The following is a 14,033-nucleotide window of genomic DNA, read 5'->3' on the forward strand; positions in this document are numbered from 1 at the left end:
TCCTGATCCTGTTCCTTTTACAATAATAAAGATTTAATTATTTATTTTTTAATTGATAACAATTACTTTGTTGAGGTAATAAGAGGTTAAGAGTACATGAAAAGAGAAAGAGTATACAACTCTTGTTTAGGCCAGTGATTTAAAAGGCGCACCTAGGCGCATAGGCAAGGCACATTTTGGGGCAGGTGCCTCGCCCAGGTCCTAGGCACAGCCCATTCAAAAGGCGCACGCCTGGTGCTTCTTGTGCTTTAGCCCAGGCGTGTGCCTTTGAAAAATTGTCGCTTTTTCCCTTTTTTTGAGTCTGGCTGCTAGGCCGGGGGCTCCGCCGCCCCAGACCCCGTGCTACGCCCCTCAAGGCCAGCCCAAACAAGTCCATGTTAGGGTCTTAAATTCTTAGTTTGCACACAAATCAGTGTTAGGCGAGGCAAACACCTTTTTGAGTCAAGGCGCACAATTTAAAGAAAATGCAAAAAATTCGAAAAAAATGCAAAAACTTATAAAACATAATATTAATAAAAATATTAACTTAAGTTTTAAAATAAATGTTTCAAAAAACCTATTATCTAAAATTAAAATTCATAAATATAATATGTAAAGCATATTCTAATGAGAATTTAAAAATGAAATCAAGCATATAAACCATTTTCAAGCATATAAAACCCACAATCTCTTTTTTTTTTTTTCTCAATTGCATCAAGTAGCTAATGTGATATATTACATTTCTAATTCTATGAGTTGCCTTTGTGCCACGCCTCTTGAGGCAAGCCCAAACAAGTCCATGTTAGGGTCTTAAATTCTTAGATTTCACACAAAAAATAATGATTTTATAGTTTAAATTGCTTTTAAGAAGATATTTTATTAAGATGAATGAATGGACAACATTAGCAAATAGGGGGTTCTTGAAGCTCCGACAGCGGCCAGACTCAAAAAAAGGGAAAAAGCGGCAAATTTTCAAAAGGCGCACGCCTGGGCTAAGGCGCAAGGCGCACTAGGCACACGCCTAGGCGCACCAAGCATGCGCCTTTTAAATCACTGACACAAATAATAATAATTTTACAGTTTTAATTCCTTTGAGAATCCCCTATTTGGTAATGTTGTCCATTCATTCATCCCAATAAAATATCTTCTTAAAAGCAATTAAAACTATAAAATTATTATTTTTTATGTGAAAACTAAGAATTTAAGACCCTAACATGGACTTGTTTGGGCTTGCCTCGAGGAACGTGGCACAAAGACGTCTCGTAGAATTAGGAATGTAATATGTCACATTAGCTACTTGATGCAATTGAGAAAAAAAGAGATCGTGGGTTTTATATGCTTGAAAATGTTTTATATGTTTGATTTCATTTCTAAATTCTCATTTGAATATGCTTTACATAGATATAAAAGCACTCCTCTGTTTGCTCCTATATTGTTTTTGAGATACATTTAACTGCTATAGATAAGCCAACTATCTGTCTATCCATGTCTCATTGATCCTAGTATTACATCTTGCATCCAAGTATCCAACATCATCTAAGCCTTGTCCCACCTAAATGGGATCAGTACATGAATCCTGTTTCTCCATTCTGTTGTGTTTAATGCCATATTAAGATGTTAAAGTTATGAGTGGTTAAATAATTTCTTATTACTTCTACCCAATTGCCTTTTGGTTTTCCCCTCGCTCTTCTAGCACCTTCTTGTTGACATTGATACAGATTACTTTTCCTAATAGGTGCTCTAGATGCTTTTCTAGCTATTGGTGGTACTGTTTTTTTTTTGTGTATATAGGTTCTCTGTCTGGAAGGATATATGCAAGATAGTTTCTTAAGAATGTGATTGAGAAAAAAATTGGTCATTTCTGATGGATTTTCTTGTTGTCATTTTCTTTTTTGTTGTATAGGAAAGCAGGGTAGTCAGCCGTGATCGGTGGGTGGGGAAGATTAATTTTGTTGAGATTCGTTCTTTCTGGCATGTTTTTAGAAGTTTTGATAGAATGTGGAGCTTTTTTATATTGTGTTTACAGGTAATTGCTTTTCTTTTCATATTGTTGTTCTCTCTGGTATTATTATTTCATGTTTGACATTATGTAAATTCTTTAGGCAATGATTATTGTTGCTTGGAATGGATCGGGGCAACCAAGTGGCATATTCGAGGATGATGTTTTCAAAAAAGTGCTAAGTATCTTCATAACTGCTGCAATCTTGAAGCTTGGTCAAGGTAAGTTGAAATGCCTGATCACAGTTTTGGTACTCCTTTATTATTGTTATTTTATATATACCTGAGTTTCAGTTTTGTATGCTTGTTTACTATTCATGTTCAGTAATTTAAAAGGGTAGGCGCCTCGTCCAGGTCCTAGGTGCAGCACTTTCAAAAGGTGCACGCCTGATGTGCCTTGCACCTTGGCCCAGGAGTGTAATATGTTTTACATCACATTAGCTACTTGAAGTAATGCAATTGGGGAAAAAAGAGAGTGTGGGCTTTACGTGCTTGAAAATGCTTCATATGTTTGATTTTATTTTTAAATTTTCATTTGAATATGCTTTACATGTTATGTTTATGTATTTTAATTTTAGATGATAGGTTTTTAAAACCATTGATTTTAAAGTTTAAGTTTATATTTCTTATTAATATTATGTGTAATATTTTTTTTTAATTTTTTTTGCATTTTTTGATTTTTCTGACATTTTTTGTATTTTTTACCTTGCTTCAAAAAGGTGCACGCCTCGCCTTGTGCCTCTCGCCTCAGGCGCAAATTGGCCCTTGTACCTTTTTTGTGCCTTGCGCTAGACTTAAAATACATTTTCAATCACTGCCTTGCAAGATGGAGTTTGATGTAAAATATCCTCAATATTTGCTTCATCCAATTTTTATTTGTGTGTGGGGAGAATATATGCTACAAGATTTTTCCAAAGACTGAACAAGTAGAATAAGAGGAATTAACAAGCAAGCTATAGAACAATATACAAGATATAAATGAAGAATAGAGGAATTTACAGAGCAGATAAATAAACTACCATGAACTGGATGACTATAGAGAGAATAATAGAGAAGTCAAAGCTTTATTGCTCAATGCTGGAAATAGGAATAATGATAAATCCATCGAAATGAAAGACCTGAGAACTCATTGAAAATCTATGGCAATGGATGAACATGATGTTACATTTAATCTCAAATGCTTTTGTAAGTTCTGAAAGTTATATACTTGTATTTAAGACTTTATCTCATTGTTCATGAAAGTTATTATAAATTAATTGTACATCTTCATTTTTGCAGCAATCCTTGATGTAATCATGAGTTGGAAAGCAAGGCGGAGCATGTCATTACATGTTAAGCTAAGATATATCCTAAAGGTTGTTTCAGCTGCTGCATGGGTGATTGTCTTACCTGTGACATATGCTTATACGTGGGAGCATCCTCCTGGGTTTGCAAAAACTATCAAGAGTTGGTTTGGCAATGGTGGAAATTCTCCCTCTTTGTATATTTTGGCTGTTGTTATATATTTGTCTCCAAATATGCTTGCCACATTGTTCTTTCTCTTCCCTTTTATTCGGCGGTTTCTAGAAAGGTCCAACAATTCAATTGTGATGCTTATGATGTGGTGGTCACAGGTTTGTAAATACATGTCCTTGCCACTTTGTTGGTGGTGATTATGGTTCTTCTATATTTGGTTATGTAATTACTTCGCTTTTCTTCATCTTTCTGTTTAATCTCCACTATTTCTCACAGCCTCGGCTCTATGTTGGAAGGGGAATGCATGAGAGTTCGTTCTCTCTTTTCAAGTAAGTACATTGTCTTTCGGGTTTAGTGAATGACCAGATTGGCTGTTCTTTCTTAACTATCTCTCTCTCTTCATCACTTCTATATATATTAACATGCAATCTTGTTATTCCTTTGCCACTCAGGTATACTATGTTCTGGGTTCTCCTTATAATTACGAAGTTGGCTTTCAGTTATTATATAGAGGTATTATTTCTAGATTTCTTCCTAAATGCTTATGTTTAGACATATATATTAGGGTGTAGCATTTATCGTCCACATTCAACCCAGCCAAGGGTGAAAATAGCAAGAGATGGCATGTAGGAAACCCAAAGAATACAAGTTTCATCTTCTAGTCTAAAGTAGAGGGAAGCAAGGAACAGACACCCTGTGTAATCTATATTAAAAGCTATTTGTATATAAATCAGACATCCCTAGATTTTATGAATGTCTTGGGCCCAGTTGGGTCAAGGTGTCGTGAACTTAAGGATTTGTAGACTCATGTTAAACAAAAAGTTTGGAATCTACGAAGCAAATTAAGCAAAAATGAAAATATGATATTTAGCATAATTAAGCAATGTTTGTTTCGTCCTTGGATATATACCCAGCGAAATTTCATTTTATTGTCAATTGGAAAAATGCAATAGTGCTTCCTTTGCTAGGTTCTGAAAAATATAATTTTACTCTCCATCCTAATTTACAGTTTTCAACCTAATAGGGGATATAAATAACTGTGCATAAAATTCTCTCCTTGTAGTATACAGCTAGATAACCACTCTCTCACTGCATTAAATACATGATATGTCTCCATGATTTGGCGATGGTGTAGATTTGTATGACTTTGTTCCGGTTGTCTTTCTTTTGGGTGATTTGTCAGTTTTGAGGTGATAGATTTTTTGTTGTAGTGCTAAATGTATTGTTTTAAAGCCAATATAGAGTTTGCCTTATTGATCTACAGCAGAAATTTCATTTATTAAAAGAAAAGGATAAGTACATCTTATGGGTAGCCTTTGCTACCCCTTTTGTGAGTTCTGTCCAACTTTCTTCGTCTTTGGTCATTGAGGTCTAACTTTCTTTCTTTACCCCTTGGTGTGGTTGCAGATAAAGCCTCTTGTTGGTCCAACAAAAGCCATCATGAATGTCCAGATAACAACTTTTCAATGGCATGAGTTTTTCCCTCGAGGTAACATGAAACTTTGTGTGCTAGCTTTTTATCCCTCAGGAAGTTGCAGATTCATGTATTCTGTGTCAATATTACCTGCAGCCAAGAACAATATTGGTGTTGTCATTGCACTCTGGTCTCCTATTATTCTTGTATGTACCATTCTTGTCTTTATTGCTTGAATTGCTAATCTTCTTTACATTGAAGTCTCAGCCATTTAATATAAATATATCAATTCTGTCCAGGTATATTTCATGGATGCTCAGATCTGGTATGCTATTTTCTCTACATTATTTGGTGGCATCTATGGGGCATTTCGACGTCTTGGGGAGGTTAGTGGAATTTTCATTTTTCCTCTGGTGGCTACGCTTGTATTCCAAACTGTCAACAATGTTGTTAGCCCTGTTTTGCTTATTAAATTAAGCTGTAGATCTACATATTTGTACTGATTAGTGAACCTATGTTCTGATATATTATGTCTGCATCCAGTCCACCCCTCCCAAGCAGTATTTGTAAAACCGTTATAGTGCTTTTCTGCCTGTATGGCGGTCCTGTGATTCAATTGGCCAGGTCAAATGCTCAACCTTCGATATCATAATTTAATATTATTTTAAAAATAGAGTAAAATATAGTAAGTTACAGAAAAAATGCGGAAATTTTGGTTGGCTGTTGAAATCAGAAAGCATTTAAAATGAAAGCTGTGGAAATCCGGGTTTTTTTGAATCCGAGGATCCTGTGCTGACTGTATGTATGTTGATGACAACACTTAGTGAGATTCTTCAAGTTGTTGATGGATGACTGAATAAGAAAGATAGAAGAGAAATGATGGAGAAGGATTGGAGAAGATAACAAGGTGCCAATCGGCTGGTTGGTAAAGTCTCCTGCTGGTTGTAGCCGAGACTTGGAATCGAATCCCACCTGCACCTGGGTTGGGGGGATGGGCTACCCACCTGCACCTGGCCACTTTAAAGTGGCCAAATTGCTCTTAAGCAAATATGCATTTGACCCTTTGCATTACATTGTGTAATTCCATATATGGTATCAGTGCTTCTGACTGTATGTATGTTGATGACAACACTTAGTGAGATTCTTCAAGTTGTTGATGGATGACTGAATAAGAAAGATAGAAGAGAAATGATGGAGAAGGATTGGAGAAGATAACAAGGTGCCAATCGGCTGGTTGGTAAAGTCTCCTGCTGGTTGTAGCCGAGACTTGGAATCGAATCCCACCTGCACCTGGGTTGGGGGATGGGCTACCCACCTGCACCTGGCCACTTTAAAGTGGCCAAATTGCTCTTAAGAAAATATGCATTTGACCCTTTGCATTACATTGTGTAATTCCATATATGGTATCAGTGCTTAGCGATACAATAGATCATTAGGGGAGACGGTGTTACTTTTGCTTTTTGATTTTCTGATCCACTTGTCCTGCTTCTTCCAGATTCGGACACTAGGAATGCTAAGGTCCAGATTTCAGTCATTGCCCGGTGCTTTTAATCATTGCTTGATTCCGGTGGAGAAAAGTGAGGAAACAAAAAAGAGGGGTCTGAAGGCCTCTTTGTCTCGGAAGTTCTCTCAGGTTCAGTTTCGTTTGTTTGTCCATTTGTGTTATAGTTTCTTTGTTGTATTTTTTTTCTTTTTCTCTTTGTGGGAAATTTTCTTAATGAAAGTAGTTTCTGTGGCAAAGGACCTCTTGCATGTTTTTGGCAATGATGTCCTACATGTCAAAGACTCCTGGCTACCCCCAAATGAGTCCTACCTAAGATATAGCAATATGCAAAAAAGATGATTTCAATTGCCTTAGCATGATTTTTTAGATTTGCTTGTGCTTTTTTCTGTGATTCAAGAGAATTCTATCAAGCTCTATGATTTTGATGTTCCATTAATATGATTTGACCTTAGAGACACTTTTTAATGTGGGTTTCAATGTTCTTTCTATGGGGCAAATAGAAGGTTATGATTGTTTGATTATTTAAAAGTTTTGTAGCTTCGGAACCCTTGTTTTTACCCTCATTATGGATTGAGTATTTACCATAAATTTACATTGACATGTTATTTATTTATTTATTTTTCAGTTGCCTCCTGATAGAAAAAAGGAAAGAGCAAAATTTGCTCAGCTATGGAATCAAATAATAGAAAGTTTCAGAGAGGAGGATCTAATAAGCAACAGGTATTTAGCTTTTTTGTAATGGGAAAATGTTTATTCAGTGTCTTGCTGTTGCAGCGTTTAAATTGTTTATTCATGTAATCTTGCTAAATGCTTTCAAAATTTCTGTTTCCCCCTTTCTCTAACATATTTTTATTGGAACAATATGTTTAAATATCAGGGAAAAGGACTTGTTGCTTGTTCCTTATTGGGCTGATCGTGAGTTGCAGCTTATCCAGTGGCCTCCATTCTTACTTGCTAGCAAGGTTGGTTTCTTTTATCTGACGCAGACACCACAGAAAACAACATTCTAATTTAGTCATTTGTTTTGCTGAGTAGATTCCAATAGCACTGGATATGGCTAAAGATTCCAATGGTAAAGATCGTGAACTGAAGAAGAGAATAAGATCAGATGATTATATGTCTTGTGCTGTTCGTGAGTGCTATGCTTCTTTTAAAAATATTATTTGTTATTTAGTCCAGGGGAACACTGAGAAAGAGTAAGTGATACTTCTCTTTTTTTGTAGTGCTTTATCTGGAAAGTATTATTTTTTGCTGTGCTTTATGATGTCCTTGTGCTGCTTATTTACTGTCTGTTATTTCCAGGATTATAAATAGTATATTTGAGGAAGTTGACAAGCATATAAGTGAGGAGACGCTTATCACTGAATTTAAAATGAGTGCTCTTCCTAGCCTTTATGATAAATTTGTTGAGCTGATCAAATGTTTGGTAAACACTAAACTTTTGATATATAGTTTATTGGGGATGGCTTTGGTCTGGATGTAGGAGCTGTATTTGCTTTCTGGGGCCCACATAACTAGTGACCTCTTGCATTTCAAGAGAATCAAGATACTTGTTTCATTAAGTTTGCTTTAAATACTGCCTGAACGAAAACTTTTATAAATTGCAAATAGTTTAAAGCGGCAAATAACTAGTTCCTACATAGTTTAAAGCTGATTCTCTGTCCAGATAATCTTCATAATGAAACACATTTAGTGGTGGATTCCAATGATCTGTGCTAGGTCAAGTGTCAAGTTATGGTGCTCCATACCCATTTATTGGCCCTACAGCTCAACAGTCCAAAAGTTTTCCCTCTGCATTTCTTATCTGGTTGTTAACAAAGTTCCTTTGACTGAATAAATTTAATTGTGACAGTTGGACAACAAACAAGAAGACAGGGATAAGGTTGTAATTCTTTTCCAGGACATGCTAGAGGTTGCTACCAGAGACATTGCGGATGGTCAGATTGGGTAAGGTGGTGTTGTGCAATTCTTGTTTTAGGTGAGTCAATGCCTTTGGTAACTTCTTATGAAGTCAGTATATTTCTTGAGTAGTTTGCCAGATTCGAGCCATGGTGCATCTTATGGAAGAAGTGACGAGTCAGCCGAACTAAAACATCAGTTATTTGCATCAGAAGGAGCAATCAAGTTTCCAGTTGAAGAGACAGAAGCCTGGAAGGAGAAGGTGAGTTCCATTAGTAAAGTTGGTACATCATTTTTTTGAGTGAAGGGGTAAGTTGTTATATTCGTTCAACTATTGAAAGCGTTGTTAAGTCCTACAGTTATTTATGTGAGAAGTTCCTCACACCATATTTACCTAAAAAATCATTACTTTGTGTGAGGGGATTATGGTTCCTTACACAATGATAATGCACAAAACCATTATTTAAAAGTTATCTACAGCCTAATTCATGAAATTTAGCTATTTATGATCCCTATTTGCTTGTTATGCATAAAAAAATTTGTTTATTTATTTTTGTTGGTTTTCTCTCAAACAAAGAGGGAATATATACCACAAATTTCAAAGAAAAATTCTGCCGGAAAGTTCTACTTAGTTTGGTCTATTCACTTGTACTTTTAAGCCAAAATCAAGAGGTTTTCTCTCCCCCTAACAGAGATGTAATTAAAGGAACATCTAGTCGATTTCCTAAATTACCCAAATATCAAAAAGGCTAGTTATTAGTTTAATTGGGTGAATGTGTTACGTGAAAAATTATAGTAAAGGTTATGCACTAACAAGCATATTCAAGTATCACCATGTATGGTGACACTATATAAAAGTACAAGCATGCTGCATCAATCCCGACATTACACAAACAAGGTAGTAGGATCAAAATAATTTGGTGTATCATTGAAAAATGTTCATTCTGTGGTTACATATTTTGTTATTTATGTCTGCAGATCAAGAGGCTTCATCTGTTGCTTACTGTGAAGGAGTCTGCAATGGATGTACCCACCAACTTAGAAGCTAGAAGGCGAATTTCTTTTTTCTCAAATTCATTGTTTATGGACATGCCACCTGCCCCGAAAGTTCGCAATATGCTTTCTTTTTCGTAAGTTCTATTTGTGCTTCAATTTCATTGAATTCTTAATATAATTAAGTTCTGTAATTAGCTTATGATTCTGTTCACATGTTATTGAGTTGAATTATTTATCTTATTAGTAATTTTTTGTATGGAATAAGTTTAAATTCCGTTGGGAAGAAGAGATGGAAATAAAAAAAAAATCCCTCTATGAAGGGCTCCAAACTTGATTGTGGCAAGATAGAAGCATAAGAAAATCTTTATTATTGGAGTGAACCATTTCTTGAAATTACTTATTTTGGTCCCTCCTTAAATTTTTATATAACTCAGTTAGATGTAATGCCACTATAGATTATTACTATAACATTTATCTATAGCATAGGAGCCCTCCTGCTAGAAGTTTAAGAAATCTTGTAGTTCATCTTATGTTATCCATAACCCTTGCATAGTCAGAATCTATGTACCTGACAACTGCAAGTGTGTTCCAATTCTCTTTCCTTGTATTTGCTTTATATTTACTTCCCATACATATTCCATGAGCATGTTTGGTCTAGTATATGCTGTTACATACATAAGGTAGCCAATTGTGTTAGGATACAACATCATGATTACATATTCCTTTTCTTTGTCTTCTGTAGTATGACTTTGTTGTTTAAGACAATTTGTAGTGTGCAACAATTCGGGTATCAACTGATTACCCTCGTTGAACCTCTCCAACACTTTCTATATATTTTTGCTCTATGAGACCCACGATTTCCTGACATTCCTGTTTTACTTAGCAAGGACTTCAAGGTTCCTTGACCTTCACCTAGCAACAATCAGCAAGTCTTCCACGTATAGTATTAAACAAACATGTTAACTATCATCTTACCACTGGATTATTAGCAATCATATTACTATTGAGTTCTGTTGCCCTATTTCTATGTAAAGCGTTCCAGCTTTAGGTTTCTGTTCCTTGCATGCAAGGTATCCTAGTTTTTCACATCTTCTAGGAAAAAACTTTTTTGGATTGTGATATTCTAGGAAGTTGCCAATAAAAACCTTGGCATGGTGATGTGAATCTTAGCCCTGTGACCGCTTGGAAGTTGAAATAGACCCAGTACTGCCCACATTATGGTTAAACATCTTTAAAATCTAGATAATTCTCACCAATAACTAACTCGTACATTGTCATGGTGATTGTGACATTTCAGAGAGCAATAGTTATATACAATTACAGTACTGCCATGTAGATGTTATATAATTGCAAAATAAAGAAGCAAGTAACATGGCACATCCAGTGCTATCATATTACTCTAGGATATAAAATAATACATAAACAACTAAGCGACAACTAGATATTAGTGATAATGTTGGCAAGCTAAAGATCAAAGGAGATATGAGGGTGGGAGATAGTGTTTGCATAATCAAAGGGAGAGAAGTTGCCTTCTTGGAGATAGATGTGCAACTTTGTCCATGCCTGTGCCCCCTTATATGAATGATCTTGTCCAGTGTTTTAACAGCGCAAGATGGGGGCCCACACCTTTTTGAAGCAATGTGCAAAATGCAAAAAAAAAAAGTAAAAAAAAGACCAAAAAAATAAAAAAAGCATAAAAGTCAAAAGAAAATGTTAATTTAAAATATAATTTATCAAAATATGTTAATTTAAAATATAAACTTAAATTAAAAAATAAATGCTTTTAAAAACCTATTATCTCAAATTAAAGTACATAAACATGTAAACCAAAGTTAAAATGAAAAGTTAAAAAAAAGCGAATCATAACATATAAAACATATTCTGGCATGTAAGTTCCTAATCTCTTTATTTTGTTCCAATTGCATTACTTCAAATAGCCTATGTGATGTTAAACATTATGCATTCATGATTCTAAGAGCTGCCTTGGTAGCAAGCCCCTCAAGGCAAGTCCAAACCAGTCCATATCAGGGTCCTAAATACTTAATCATTGTAAGAAAAAAGTTTGCTCACTTTGCTTTCTCACCAAAGCTTCGAAAACCCCATATTTGCTAAGGTTGCTATTCATTTATCCTAATAAAAGATATTTTTAAAAGACACTTGAAGTTATAAGACCTTTTTTATAGGGATTAAGAATTTAAGACATTGATATAGACTTGTTTGGGCTTGCTTTGAGGGGCTTGGGCTGGGCGTAAGCGCAAGGTGCACTATGCGTACACATGGATACATCGGGTCTGTGCCTTTTGAAAGTTCTGCACCTGGGACCTAGGTGAGGTGCATATTCTAAATTGTGCCTTGTCTGTCTTTCTAGCCATGCCTTTTTAATTCACTGTGGCCCAATCTCCTGTCCATCTTGGTCATTGTTCACATAATCATGTCTCTGCATTTTTACTTCTTCGATGTTGCACTGAATGGATTTTAGTGGTTATTTGGTCCAATTTGTTCTTATTCTTCTGTCAAAGCTTAGATCTCTCTACTTCAGGTTATTATTCTTGTTTTCTCTTTGCTTGGATGATGAAGTAATTGAAGTGGTTGAGTTGTGAAATTGTTATGATGGGCAATCTTTCTTTAAATGCTTAGATCTTTCTACTTCAGATTCTTATATTGTGCATGCTCACACATATGATTTAGGAATGTACATGTCCCGATAGATGGGATCAACATTGTGTAATCATGGCTTTATCATAATTGGCTTTATGCTATATTGCAATTTGACATGCCTTTTCTTGGTTTTAGTTTATATAGTGTTGTATGGGGTAACTATTACTTTTTGTTTTTCCTTGTAGTGTGTTAACCCCATATTATTCTGAGGATGTCCTCTTTTCAATAAATGGCCTGGAAAAGCAGAACGAAGATGGTGTATCCATTCTTTTTTACTTGCAGAAAATCTTTCCAGGTCTGTTATTGGTCTCTTACAGTTATAAAAACACGCCAGTAATGTGTATTTTGAAAACTTATCTTCCTTTTCTTGTATTAAATGATAAATAACATGCAGATGAATGGACAAACTTTCTTGAGCGGGTGGGTTGTGAAAGTGAAGAAGAACTTAGAAGAAATGATGAGCTGGAGGAGGAACTTCGTCTTTGGGCATCATATAGAGGCCAAACTTTAACTAGAACTGGTAAAAATCTGGTGCTTCTTCTTCCAATAGATTAAATAATGAAATTCCTGTTTGATTTGAACTTTCAGTCCTTTTGTCATAGAAAATTAACATACTTCAGGCCTTCCATATTGTCTGTTTGCAATTGACCGACATTTTTTCAAATGCCAGTGAGGGGAATGATGTACTACCGTAAAGCTTTGGAACTTCAGGCATTCCTTGATATGGCCAAAGATGATGGTAGTTTCTCTTTCAAATCTCAAAGCACTTGACTTTAGTTTAGAACTGGCATTCCACCTATAAAAGTATATTTATTTTCTGCATGCAATCATTGTTGTATATTTTGTTCAGATCTATTGCAGGGCTATAAGGCTGCTGAATTAAATACTGATGAGCACTCAAAGGATGAAAGGTCTTTGTTTGCACAATGCCAAGCAGTAGCTGATATGAAATTTACATATGTGGTGTCCTGCCAGCAATATGGCATTCACAAGCGGTCTGGAGATGCTCGTGCACAGGATATTCTACGGCTTATGACAACGTATATCTGCGAATTGATTTGTTGTTCATATTATCTCTTGTTTCGACTAGTAAGTGATAGGCAGTGCTTTCATTTTGTTATAGATGCCCGTCCCTTCGTGTAGCTTACATTGATGAGGTTGAAGAAACTAGCAAATCCAAAAAGCCAGGTCAGAAGGTCTATTACTCTGCTCTTGTGAAGGCTGCCTTACCAAAGTCTATCAACTCGACAGAGCCAGTTCAAAATTTGGACCAGGTATCTGTTTGTTATATTTTAGGAAGTTGGTTGGATTACTGATGCTATTTGCTGTAGTCATTTTTTAATGAGATCGTGGTGGTTTTACTCAAACAGGTAACCAAGAAGTTACAATGAATATGATGGCAATCATAGTTTTTAAGGTGCCAAGGCGAACCTAGGCTACCAGAGAGTGCTTAGTCGTCTAGTCACCTAGGCGTTGCTTAATGTTCAAAAATGTAGAGAAAAATAAGGGGCTGAACCCCTGTTTTTGTTGTCGAAATATTAGTAAAAGAAGGAGCTTAGCCCTGTTTTTGTTCTAGAAGAAGAAGAAGAAGAAAAGGAAGGGGTAGGTGTGGAACCAGGCCTCTGTTTTTGCTCAAGGGGAAAAGAAGGCGGTGCGGAGCCCCTGTTTTTTTTTTTTTTTTAAAAGGGAAAATGAAGGGAAAAGCCCTTGTTTTTGTTCGAAAAATAATAATAAAAAGAAGATGGGGGAGGAGCCCCGTTTCTTCAGTCTTTGAACATTGAATAGCTACCAGAGAACCCTAAGGAAATAAGAAACTAAAAAAAAGTATTATTTTATGAAAAAATCAAATAAGTGAAAAGAATGATTCACTTTTATACTTTTTATTTCTTTTTATTAATAATACCTTATCAAAATGTCATTGCATTTGGGCATTTGGGTGAGGTGAGCCCCAAAAAGCGCCTAGACACAGGTCGGCTAGGCACCTGCCTAAGTGTTGCCTCGACAACTATGATAGCAATTAGGAGATCTGTTTTGACTCTTCATATGTTTATGACTTTGCTTCTGTATTGCTTGGTGATTCTAGAATTTTAGAGCTTCACTTTATCTTGGTACAAAGGATTTGCTGATTTA

General features: G+C 35.6%; 1 protein-coding gene across 1 annotated transcript in view; it reads left to right on the forward strand.

The window, feature by feature from the left end:
* LOC148872784 (callose synthase 3-like) overlaps positions 1-14,033 on the forward strand; it is a 50,996-nt gene that overhangs the window by 19,390 nt on the left and 17,573 nt on the right. Inside the window, exons 15-35 of the mRNA XM_088968643.1 lie at positions 1,883-2,005; positions 2,082-2,199; positions 3,256-3,590; positions 3,709-3,761; positions 3,885-3,945; positions 4,840-4,921; positions 5,003-5,052; positions 5,146-5,232; positions 6,342-6,479; positions 6,976-7,070; positions 7,228-7,312; positions 7,386-7,546; positions 7,653-7,776; positions 8,203-8,297; positions 8,382-8,511; positions 9,228-9,379; positions 12,089-12,198; positions 12,298-12,423; positions 12,574-12,642; positions 12,754-12,943; positions 13,027-13,177. Coding sequence (XP_088824769.1) covers positions 1,883-2,005; positions 2,082-2,199; positions 3,256-3,590; positions 3,709-3,761; positions 3,885-3,945; positions 4,840-4,921; positions 5,003-5,052; positions 5,146-5,232; positions 6,342-6,479; positions 6,976-7,070; positions 7,228-7,312; positions 7,386-7,546; positions 7,653-7,776; positions 8,203-8,297; positions 8,382-8,511; positions 9,228-9,379; positions 12,089-12,198; positions 12,298-12,423; positions 12,574-12,642; positions 12,754-12,943; positions 13,027-13,177 — 2,535 coding nt within the window. The remainder of the gene's footprint in view (positions 1-1,882; positions 2,006-2,081; positions 2,200-3,255; positions 3,591-3,708; positions 3,762-3,884; positions 3,946-4,839; positions 4,922-5,002; positions 5,053-5,145; positions 5,233-6,341; positions 6,480-6,975; positions 7,071-7,227; positions 7,313-7,385; positions 7,547-7,652; positions 7,777-8,202; positions 8,298-8,381; positions 8,512-9,227; positions 9,380-12,088; positions 12,199-12,297; positions 12,424-12,573; positions 12,643-12,753; positions 12,944-13,026; positions 13,178-14,033) is intronic.

The sequence above is a fragment of the Nelumbo lutea genome, chromosome 2 (genome assembly GCF_056320005.1).
Source record: "Nelumbo lutea isolate HS-2025 chromosome 2, American lotus-T2T, whole genome shotgun sequence".
NCBI lineage: Eukaryota > Viridiplantae > Streptophyta > Magnoliopsida > Proteales > Nelumbonaceae > Nelumbo > Nelumbo lutea.